General features: G+C 36.9%; 1 protein-coding gene across 3 annotated transcripts in view; it reads left to right on the top strand.

The window, feature by feature from the left end:
• CLINT1 (clathrin interactor 1) overlaps positions 1-8,156 on the top strand; it is a 58,484-nt gene extending 50,328 nt beyond the window's left edge. Inside the window, exons 9-13 of one of the 3 annotated variants that reach the window (XM_047864773.1) lie at positions 154-228; positions 3,968-4,260; positions 4,960-5,010; positions 5,896-6,046; positions 7,067-8,156. In XM_047864773.1, the coding sequence (XP_047720729.1) occupies positions 154-228; positions 3,968-4,260; positions 4,960-5,010; positions 5,896-6,046; positions 7,067-7,413 (917 nt within the window). In that variant the 3' untranslated portion in view covers positions 7,414-8,156. Of the gene's footprint in view, positions 1-153; positions 229-3,967; positions 4,261-4,959; positions 5,011-5,841; positions 6,047-7,066 lie in introns of all 3 variants that reach the window. The other 2 variants (XM_047864772.1, XM_047864774.1) reach the window with 2 other exon arrangements.
• Positions 8,157-12,082: the final 3,926 nt, after the last annotated feature.

Raw genomic sequence — 12,082 nt, forward strand, 5'->3', positions numbered from 1 at the left:
GAAAACCTAGATCTACAAACTAGCTTTTCTAATGGCTCTGGAGCCTCTAATATTGGGTAGTTTGTACGTGTGGTGCTAAAATGGCTTCCTGAAATTGCTGTCAGTGGTTCTGTGGTTTTATCAGTTTAACTTTTCTTCATGCTTAATTTCTAGGAGGATCAGCTGATTTATTTGGAGGATTTGCTGATTTTGGCTCAGCTGCTGCATCAGGCAGTTTCCCCTCCCAAGGTATGATACAATTTGGTCAGAAATCTAGAGGTTATCAAAACCAAATAACTCCCTTCCCCACCAGATCAGCTTCATTTTGGTATTTTACTCCTTGTAGTATTTATCATTCACAAAAGTATTTTACTGGGTCAATGTCTTAATGTGCTAAATGGATTAATGTGGTTGTAAACAACTCAGGCAGGCACACCTAAATAAAATTGCCCTTATTCATAAGTGACTCTTGTTTAGTTTTGGGGGGCGGGGCAGTTTGGGTGGGGAGTGTGAATAAGTGTAAATAATCTCAGTTTAGTGGGATGAATATTATGGTTTATGTTTAGCTTATATGTTATGATCCCAAGGATGGGATTAGGCAGACTATCTTAGTAAAATTTATGTCTTTGTGATTTAAATATATTAAGAGGATTTCTGTAAAAAAATAAACTTCATTTTGACACATCCTTAAATAGTGAGCAATTGGACCTCAGGCAAAACTTCTCTTCATGTCAGATTAGAAATTTTAAAAATGCCCTAGACTTATCGTAGTGGTCATTTTGCAGTATATTCAGATATCAAATCTTTATGTTGTATACCTGTAACTAACAACGTAGGTTTAAACATCAGGGATTGAAATGAAGCGCTTGTCTTTTTTTTCCCTTTCTTCGTTACTATTTTTTTACCTTACTGTCCCTGCCATATACTATGGTAGCTGTTTAACTTTGGAAAAGCTTCTGAGCCTCCCAACTTTAGAATCAGGAACATCACTTGACATGGTTCTTTATAAGGACAGAGTAATGTCTATAAAAGTGTATAGAAAGGGACTAAGTTCATTAAGTGTCCTTTCTTCTTTAAGTTATAAAGGAGTTGGCTGTAAGGTTTTTTGTATAAAATCTTATCAGTCTGAAGTTTGAGAGAGAGTATGAACATTTAGTTATAACTTTTAAACATGAAGTGAGGCAGGGAGAAAAATGTGTAATTTAGCTGAATGAGCCTTACTCATTTCAGGTACAGTAACCATTCGATTAATGGAATTAAAATTTATATTTACTAATGCCTGATTGAGGTTTGTGAGGATTTAGGAAGAAAGATGCATAGGTTTTAATCATCTGGGGTTTTGATAGCCTACTTGTGTAAATTCTGAGTATTTCCCAGAAACCAGAATTGTGGAGTAATTAACTTCATTTCAAAAGCGTGGTTATGCCCTCTAAGGGTTAATAACTTACTTTAGGCAAGTCAAGTGGAAGATAAACATTGCCCTAATTTTACAGACTGTCTGTGTAATTCTCAAAAGTTTTTATGTATATAAACTTGCCTACTATGCAAATAATTCGAATATGTTAATGTTGCTAAGTGATACATCTCTTCATCTGTATGCATGTGATTAATATAACCTGATCACCATTACGCAAGGGGCTGAAACTGTTGCAACAATGATTAATCATTTCTGAACAATATATGCCCTACTAGAAATCTCTTCTTCCTATGATTAATCATCTCAGATAAAGTTTTCGGATGGGGCAACACATTTTGCCCCAGTTTCCATTCTTACTCTGTTTTATAGATCAAGCAAATAGAAAATCATCATAAAGTACCTTTATCCAGCAGTCTTTCTTAAATTAGTTTAAATTGTTTAATATATAGAACTAATTGTAAAACTCTTAATTCAGTCTCTTTTTTGTAAGGAAGATCAAAGACATGTTTTATAGTAAAACCCTGAGGTAATGAAGATTAGCCCAGTTCTTGTATTAAATTGTTGGCAGAGTGTGGATTTTCTAAGTGACTTATTTTCTTTTGAAGGGGCTTACATTTTAATATGGTAATAGAAGAAAATAATTTTAAAGACTTAATGTTATTGTTCTCTTTAGATATTTAGCATAGTGAGAGACAGTATTGCAATGGCTGGTTACCTTTAGGCTAGACAAAATGTATTTCCAAGTTGTAAGTGAACATGGAGTACAGAGTGACGGTGTTTTTCACTTGGTAGTATATACTGTTCTCTTTCAGATGACAGTTTATGTGTAGCTCTGTCTTCACCTTTTTCAACTTCCATTAATTCTTATTTACTTGTCCCTTTCTTAAGGAAAGGTTTATTTACTTAGAATCATGCATAGTCTACTTAAAAAAGAACATTTTTAAGTATCAATTGCCTTTATATTTATTGTGTTCCAAATAGTAGATGTATTGCAGAATTTATAGAAGCGTGACTTACACTTTTTTCTGGCATACCTAAACGAAAGAGATTGCGGTACCTTTGGTCCTCCCCTGTGTTTTCACAATTAATCCATAGTAACAATAACAAACTATAAATGGCACTTACTGTATATTATTTAATCTTTACAACTTAGATTTTTTTACAAAGTGAGACACAGAGAGGGTTATGTAACTTGCCCATGGTCACTTAGCTAGTAAGGTACAAAATCCATGCTGTTAAGCATTGTAGTCCATCCGTCAATTAACCTCTTAACAACTTTTACATTATTGAATGCATTAAATCTTAAACTTGTTGTAATTATCTTTGTAGTATTGAGGGGTTTTCCCTTTTTTTTTTTAATTTTTTTAATGTTTATTTATTTTTGGGAGACAGAGACAGAACATGAGCAGGGGAGAGAGGGGGAGACACAGAATCCGAAACAGGGCTCCAGGCTCCAAGGTGTCAGCACAGGGCTTGAACTTAGGAATCATGAGATCATGACCTGAGCCGAAGTCAGACTCCCAACCGACTAAGCCACCCAGATGCCCCTTCCCTTTGTTTTAAATATTAGCATTGAGTTCCCCTCTTAAGACTATACCCTGTTTTTTATTTAAATAAATAAATTGAGGGGCGCCTGGATGGCTTAGCTGGTTAAGCGTCTGACTTTTGGTTTCAGCTCAGGTCATGATCTCACAGTTGGTGAGTTTGAGCCCCGCATCAGGCTCCACTCTGATAGCATGGAACCTGCTTGGGATTCTTTCTCTCCCTCTCTCTCTGCCCCTCCCCTGCTTGCTCTATCTCAAAATAAATAAACTTAAAAAATGTTTAAATAAATGGATAGACTAGATTAGATAGGTAGGTAGATGAAAGAGAGAGAGAGAGAGAGAACGGTCCCACTGGAAGCAAGCACTGTGCTAGGGTTATACCGTGGCTATCTATAGCCCTTGTGTTGTCAATGGAAGCATGGCCAAAAGAGTGAGAACTTCTTGCAGAAATTTACTAACCCTACTCTTAATTTTACTGAGTCCTTTTCTCTGTGCTTTTTTTTTTTTCATTTTTTTATAAATTTAATGTCATGAATTTGGGTTTTTATTTACTTGAGACCATGTAAGTCATAGTTTGATTTCTCTTTGAACCTTTCCAAGTAATGAATGGGTGAAATGAGTTGAATTCTCTAATTTTGTTGAGTGTCTCTTCACATGAGGATTCTCGATCTCCCCAAAAAAACTTTTACCAGTTAAGTTTTCTTTTTCCTTTTCGTATTTGTTGAGCTGGCAGCATATTTAATATGCAAACTCAGGTTGAAGAAACTTTTGATTGTAATTTCTACGTATCACCCCAGACCTGCTATGAGGTGAATTTTACTTTATATGTGGATTTTTTTTCCTTTCCCACCTTGTTAACATTTATGGAATATTCGTGAGAAAAAATAATGTCCAGATGGAGATGGTATATGCAGATGTTAATCTGGGTGGACACAGATCGGCTCTAATTTGTTTCAGTTCATAGACTGTTCTATTTGTTCTGTGCATTTCAGAAAGTTTCTTACCCCTGTTGTCCTTTCTTTCTCAGTTACAGCAACAAGTGGGAATGGAGACTTTGGTGACTGGAGTGCCTTCAATCAAGCCCCATCAGGTCCTGTTGCCTCCAGCGGTGAGCTCTTTGGCAATGCCTCACAGCCAGCTGTGGAACTTGTCAGTGGCTCACAATCAGCTTTAGGCCCGCCTCCAGCTGCCTCAAATTCTTCAGACCTATTTGATCTTATGGGCTCGTCCCAGGCAACCATGACATCTTCCCAGAGTATGAATTTCTCCATGATGAGCACTAATACTGTAGGCCTGGGGTTGCCCATGTCAAGATCACAGGTAAGTTGTCTGTGTCCCTTGCAGATTCCTCATCTTTGAGATTCCGTAACTGATGTAATGATAAACTAACATGAAATAGAAAAATAAGCCATACATAGGTTGTTTTGGCACATTGCATTTACCTTACATTTTTTTCCCCTACTATAGTCATTCAGGTTCTAGAGGGCAAGGCCTCTCACCCATCTTGTAGGCCATGCAAAGCGAAGCGTGATGCCTTACACAGAGGAGTCACTTCATAAAAATTTATTGAATTAATAAATAATTTTGTATTTAATAGTTTAATAAAAACTATTTTTAAGAAGGAATAGAGCTATTGCTTCACCCGTGGCCTATATTCACTCAGTAAAATCTCTGATCCTTAAAGAGGTGTCACTCAATGGTTATAGGCAATCGTTTCTAATATAGAAAATCAGTCTCTAAAATGACGAATACTCTTCCCTATTTTGTGCCTGTTCTACATTATGTAATCTTTATATAGGCTCTTCTTTCAACTCTCATTTTCATACAGGAAAACCACTAAGTGGGAATTTTTTAATTCACTTTTTTACAGTTAAATCTAAATTACCTAGTATTAATTTGGAATTCAGACAAACACAGGGTTAGAATATATGTCCCTGAGTTATACCAGGAGCTTGCTGTTTTTGATTCGAGCAATTCTGAATATTTTTTATGATACTAATTACTCATTTTAATACGTAGATTCTCCTCTTTGGGTGTTGGGATGGAGGAAGAGAAGAAAGAAGCAGAAAGGTGACTGTTGTGCATAACAAGTTGGACCTAATATTAAGAAAAGGACATGAAGGGCACACCAGTACCATTAAATTGAACGGTGCACCACTAAATAAGCCCAAGCCAGTTGATTCTTTGAGAGTCTTTCATGTGGTCTAAGTGTAAAGCCAGTCTACTTACTTGCAGTCTTAATTGCAACTGTGTTGTAATTCTTTGCATTGGTACATTTTAAATTATTTTTCCTATTCCTTTTCATTTCCCTTCGTCTGCCCTTTTCATAGTTATCCTTAGTAACTACCAGGCATCCCTGCTTCTTTCTCCTGAATTTCTCCTTTCTTCTGAACTGGTCCACATATATCAAGTTCCGCTAGTGTTGCTCACTTTAGCCGATAGAAGTGTACATGGAGCAGGAACATGTCAGTCAAGATTTGTGCAATATAATTCGCCGCTTTGATGGTTTTGCTTTTTATAACATGAGAAATCATGTCCTAAATTCTATCTTGTAAGAATAAATTTCCACTTGTATATTTCCTTAAAGCTGTACTAACCTGAAGTTGGCAATGGCCCTGGGATGGTGGCTTCTAGACTTTGGGTGATGGGAGGGTAATTGTTCGTGTAAATATGTTGGGTTTTTTTTTCACCCCAAACATGATTGGGGATTCAGAGGAACATTCTGGGGAAGGTAGTGATTCAGCTTGAAGAATTTAGCCTAGAACATTTGTGGTTCTTTTGGTTTCAAGAGTTTATTACTAAGTCTCATGTATATCTGGAGTTACTGTGTTAATTAAATTGCCATTTGATAACTTTTATTGAGCAAATGTTTAATTTTTAGAGCATTTTTTTATTTTCCAGCCTTTGCAAAATGTTAGCACAGTGCTGCAGAAGCCTAATCCTCTCTATAATCAGAATACAGATATGGTCCAGAAGTCAGTCAGCAAAACCCTGCCCTCTACTTGGTCTGACCCCAGTGTGAACATCAGCCTAGACAACTTACTACCCGGTATGCAGCCTTCCAAACCCCAGCAGCCATCGCTCAATACAATGATTCAACAGCAGAGTAAGTTACCATGAGACACCTTGCTTCTTTGTGCACTTGTAATCTTTACCCTTGTGCCAAGACTAGTGTAAGCCATGAAATAAAAATACATGGCATTGATTGTACTAAAGGCAACTGTGTATCGCTTAGGACACCCCCCCCCCCCCCCCCCCCGTGATACTTAATTGATGTACACCCTGTACACCCTGGCATATTCAGATTACTTTGTATCCTGCTCTTGGCATGATAACATGATTGTGTATGTATTTTGGTGAGTTTTGGGAGTCTGATCACTAAAATAAAAATATTTGTTGTAGAAAATGTTTTAAATATAACTAAATATGACCAGAAACAAAAATCATCTCCCCTCCGTAATCCAGGGATAATCGCTATTAATTCGTATTTTCTATCTTTTCTAACCATATTCCATATTTTTAATACTCGAAATCACTCTGTGTATATTGTTTTGTTTCTTGCAGCTGTCATTCAGCATTAAATTATCATTTTCCTGTATTTAATATTTTTAAGAAAAAATGATTTTTAGATATTTATAGTTATGTGTCATACCAGTGTTGAATTTCTTTATTGTTGGTTATTTCTGTTGTTCCCGGCTTTTTGCTATTGTAAATAACTCCATGATTTTATATAAATCTTTGTACTTGTGTTTTTCTTCCTTAGTGTAATGTTCTAAAAATAGAGTGAGTCAAAGGGTATAAACTTTTTTAAGGCTTTTGATACACAACAGCTCCTGACAACTTGTTAGGTCAGGTTGGATTCAACACTAAATTCTGTCAGAATGATATCAAAGTGCCTCGTGTTTTCCCCCACCCCACTCTTAACTGTTTCTGCATCTTTGGGAAACCAGAGTTAACAGCCACAGAGTATGTTTCTAGAGCAAATAGTGCAAGTTAATTGACTTACCTTGTAAAATCACCATAAAAGAATTTTAGGAGTTACAAGTGTTGATGGTCAAGAAGATTGTTTTATTCTTCTGCTTGATGAATCTAATGTGAAGTTCTTTTGTCTCTTTTTTTCTGGTAGATATGCAACAACCTATGAATGTGATGACTCAAAGTTTTGGAGCTGTGAACCTCAGTTCTCCATCAAACATACTTCCTGTCCGGCCCCAAACTAACCCTTTGATGGGGGGACCCATGCCTATGAGCATGCCCGGTGTGATGACTGGCACAATGGGAATGGCCCCTCTTGGAAATACTCCAATGATGAACCAGAGTATGATGGGCATGAACATGAACATAGGGATGTCAACTGCTGGGATGGGCCTGACAGGCACAATGGGAATGGGCATGCCCAACTTAGCCATGACTTCTGGAACTGTGCAACCCAAGCAAGATGCCTTTGCAAATTTCGCCAACTTTAGCAAATGAGAGATTGTAAAGGAGCAGATTGAATGAAGGATTTTTAGTGGTGAAGATAGGTGATGTTGGGATGGAAAATGCTAATCAACTCCCCTTTCTTTTATCAATTGATTAAGATTTAAACCTACATAAAGAACCAAAAAAAGGCTGTTTTATAAAAGTGAAGTATCTAGTATTTCAGATGGACAGGCAAGGGCACTTCAGATGAGGCAGTCAAAATCATTTTTCCCAGTAAGAATAGACCACACATGGGGTAGTGAGACCTGGAAAGCCTTTATAAATCGAAGAGCCCATTTTAACATCATGATTTGTGGGAAGTCTGGAATAGGGCTGAATAAATGTGTTTGAATCTCTAATTTTATACCTTTCTTTTCCTGAGGAACTTGATTTTTCTGTCCCTGAATCGCCTTGTCATAATTGGGTCTGTTCCTTTTACTACCACTCTTGAGTCCATAAATGAAATCATTAAAGTTGGATGATCAGTTTTTTATAAAAATATATATTTTTGTCCAAAAAAGGCATACATATGTGATTATGGCTAAATCAAAGGTAACTGGAATGTATATACTTTTGCTAATGTTCCAGCAACACTGCTATTACTGTTATACTATCCAAATTTTTATTGTAACGAAACCTCTTTAAGCGATTGGTGATAGCTGTGGGACTTTTCCCATGTCTTCTGCTATAATTATCCTTTGCAGAACTAGGAAAAATATTTTTTTCAGGACTGCTCTATGGTTTCCTTTAAAAGAGAAAAAAAAAAAAAACCCTCCAGAGTTTTTGTTTGTTTTTAGCAGTCATTATTTACAATTTGCAGTGGTTAACTTGGTGAGGCTTCCTTCCGTGTTTATCCCTGTAGCCACCATTTATCAGTCAGGAACAGTCAAAAGAGAAAAATATTTATTTTTATTTTTTTTGGTGTCTTTTCAAAAAATTGAAAAGGTAAAAATTCTTAAAACCTTAAGTTAAATATAAATGTTAGAATTCAACGATGTTGGCTTTTAGATTTTATACAATATTTGTTTTGTTTTGGATTTGAGTGTATATAATATGGCATTAGCAATATGGTTCCAATAGAGAGGAGTTAAATATATATTATTAAAGGAGACCTGTAGCAGTCAAAGATTTTATTGATTTAATGGCAAATAAAGGAAATTAATTAAAGTGTTTTTGTTTTCCTGCTGTAATTCTGCGTTAAGCTCACATGAAAATCATGATTCTAGAGTTTGGAATGCAAAATTAATTGTTTTCACCCTCAAGCTGGGAATATTTTTAAAAATAAATACTATAATATAGGTATCAAATTATTACCTCCCCACTTTGTGTTGAAATTTTTTTTATTGATAAAACTTTGTTTCCATTGTATTCATAATGTTCTGTTCTACATAACATTAAAATGTTCATTAAAATCAATGTTGAACTGCTTTTTCTTTCATTCTGTTAGACATTTGAGACCGTTTGGGGAAAAAATAATTATAATTTGGGCAAAGTAATTTTTATAAATAATTTAAAATTATTTAATGGCTTCTCTCTTCTTTCCTCTCAGACTCTACTGTTAGGAATTAAAAATGAAGCAGCAAAGATATCCTGACCCGCTCCATTCTTGCTAATGTTCCATCTACAACATTTCTAATTAGGCAGAAATTCATGTACTTCAGCTAAGTGGTAATGAAAAGTGATTCATTTGCTGAATAAGAGATGAGAGAGAGTGTAATTAGCTGACTGTGGTTTTTAATCTTTCAACAATTCAATGTGTTTAAATTGGTTTCAAAGAATAGGAGCTTTCAAGTGTAGTTAGTTCAGAGCAGTCAAGCCAGGCTCTGGTGGCAGCACGGAGGAGATCTTCACTCATACTTAAAACCCGTAATCTTCAATGAATGTTCTCATTAAACAGAGAGGTGTAGCATCGCCTTTTCAGATACATACGATTCTTGGAGCAAATAAATACTGTTTCCAAACTTTTGTGTTTAAAGATGCTTTTCTAATAAAATAAGATTTCTCTCTAAAGCATTTCCTGTACTATGCCTCCTTCCTATATCTCCGAAGACCAAAGGGAGCCTGTCACACGTATTACTGCACCTCAACGTACAGTTTGCTGTCTTACCAGTGTGTTTTGTTTCAGAGCCCATGAAAGAATTGCCTTGCTAGGGGTCCATCCAGTTTAACAATTTGTTACTGAAGGGGTCACTAAATGATACTTCAAAGAAAAGTCTGAATACCCCCAAGTAATTTGGACTTGACAAGAAACTACTCTTCTTTAGTCTGTTGGACTCCCTCTGCCTGTCCTATACCCCTTTACCTTTTTGAGCTTCCGCTTAATGTATTTTTTTTGCTGGAGAGGAGGAGGTAGGAACTGTTCACAAAATTTACAAGTGAATCTCCACCGCCAACCCGGATTTCATCTTTGTCCCGTTTGAAAATTTTTTTCTACCTCTAATACAGTCTTCAGGAACCACACATGGACACAGCGTACTTGTATGGTACTTGGGATGTTTCCTCTGGTGTCTATAACAAATTGCCTGAATGATAACCATAATGCTGCTGGTTGTGGGGTCGTCAATAAGTTGGGGTCTAGAGTTCTATTTGGAGGGAAGGGGTAATGCTTTTTCTCTCAAATATTTTTGAAGCACGTTAGTAAAATGAAGCTAACTGTCCTAAGCACAGAGCACACCTTACGGTAAATAGATTTCTGAAATGAACTGGTTTTGTTGTTTGAACTCTCCCGGGAGCCAGCATAGCGTTGTGGAAAGCACGGACTTGGAAGCAGATCTAATCCCATTTCAACCATGCACTACCTGTGTGACACCTTGATCAACCTGCCTGACTTCTCTGGGCCCTGATACATTTTTTTTGAAATGAACTTAAATCTGGAAGCATTAGATAAATAACGAGTGAGATCTACCGGCACTGACACAAGTACACTAAATATTTCTCTGCCACCCATTTTTATTTCATGTAAATGTGCCTACATGACAAGACCTTCTATGTGCCAGTCACTGCTAGACGCTTGGCATGCATGCCATTTACACAACAAACCCAAAAGTTCATCTTCTGGTGTATTCCTAAAAGCAGTGTGTAGTTAAGAAAGCCTTGGAGACTTCTGCTAAGTTGTTTTCTGAGGATTTTTCTGCCTGAGTTTAGTTCCACTTTGTTCTTAGACAAGGAGATTGTAAGTGAGCTATTTTGTGAATGTATTGACTGACTCCTTACCACATTAGTGCAGATGGGAGGGAGAGAACTGTGAAAGTGAGCGCTTGGTATCGGATTTGCCGCACAAATAACCCTCATTAGAATGTTCTCAGCTTTTAGAAGCAGTAGAAGATCTCAATTTTTCTATTGACTTCTTGCAGTTTTGTTGACTAAGATCTTGCTATTCTTATATCCAGAGAAACAATCAGATATAGAGACTAAAAAAAAAAAAAAAAAAAATCTATCCATGAAGGTTTTTTTTTAACTCTTACTCATTATGCCCTTAATTCTTGCGTGCCTTCTTAATAACGGCAGCCTTGCTAATAATGCGTTGTTCCTTGCAGACGTCATGAGTATCTCCTGGCGCCCCTTCACACTGCCCTTGCTCACCCCAATGGGTAAGGGAATCAGCGTGCAGCCAATTCAGATGGTTAGCTTCCCAGGGATTTGGGAGGGATTTGAAAGTCCTGATGGGCAAACATGGGTTTTGTTTGTTATTCTTTAAAGTAAATGTCATTACTTTAAATAACTGCTTCCTGGGCTGTCAAGCCCTGCATTTCTTTTCCATTTAAGTTAACTATACATCTTGCAGCTGTGTTCTTTAAGTAAGTGCCCCAGGCACACTCTGCCATTTCATGGTGAGAAAAGAGTGCTTAGAGTTGTGTATGGAACAGTTTGGTCTCAGCACCCCCTTTACACCCTAAAGATGATTGAGAACCCCAAAGAGCTTGTGTTTATGTGGGTCATATCTGTTGATATATGCTGTACTTGAAATAAAAACTGAGCAACTTAAAAAATATTAATAGATTTTATAGTAAACCCCATTACCTGTCAAAATATAATTGTATAAAAAAAATTCAAAATCAAAATTTGAGAAGAGTGGCAGTGTTTTTACATTTTTGAAAATCTCTTTATTACCTAGCTTATTGCTGGATTCTCTTATGCGCTTCTGCATTCAGTCCACTGTGCAGTGTTGTTTTGGTGGAAGTACATGAAAAAGGTCTGGCCTCAGGGATACCAGGTTGGAAAGGGTGGGAACCCGCAGATGCTCCGGACAGGTCTCAGGGCTCCCCAGTGGTCCACAGGCCACGTGGCTATAATATTTTATTTTATTTTTTTACTTATTAAAAAAATGTTTTTAATGTTTATTTTTGAGAGTGAGAGTGCAAGCGGAGGAGGGGCAGAGAGAGATGGAGACAGAATCCAAAACAGGTTTCCAGGCTGTGAGCTGCCAGCCCAGAGCTCAACGCAGGGTCCAATGCACACACGAGCTGTGAGATCATGACCTGAGCTGAAGTCAGACTGACTGAGCCACCCAAGAGCCCCTCCCCACTATAGTATTGAGAACAAATAAGATTACTTCATGGTAACTCTGTTTGATTTATTCTGTTTATAAGGTGATCTGCTTGAGGTACAAAGCATTTAGTTTTGCCTTTCAGTCACCAGCAAAATGACTGCCACATGAAATTACTCTCTGGATACCCAATAC

The sequence above is a fragment of the Prionailurus viverrinus genome, chromosome A1, assembly GCF_022837055.1.
Source record: "Prionailurus viverrinus isolate Anna chromosome A1, UM_Priviv_1.0, whole genome shotgun sequence".
Taxonomy (NCBI): Eukaryota; Metazoa; Chordata; class Mammalia; order Carnivora; family Felidae; genus Prionailurus; species Prionailurus viverrinus.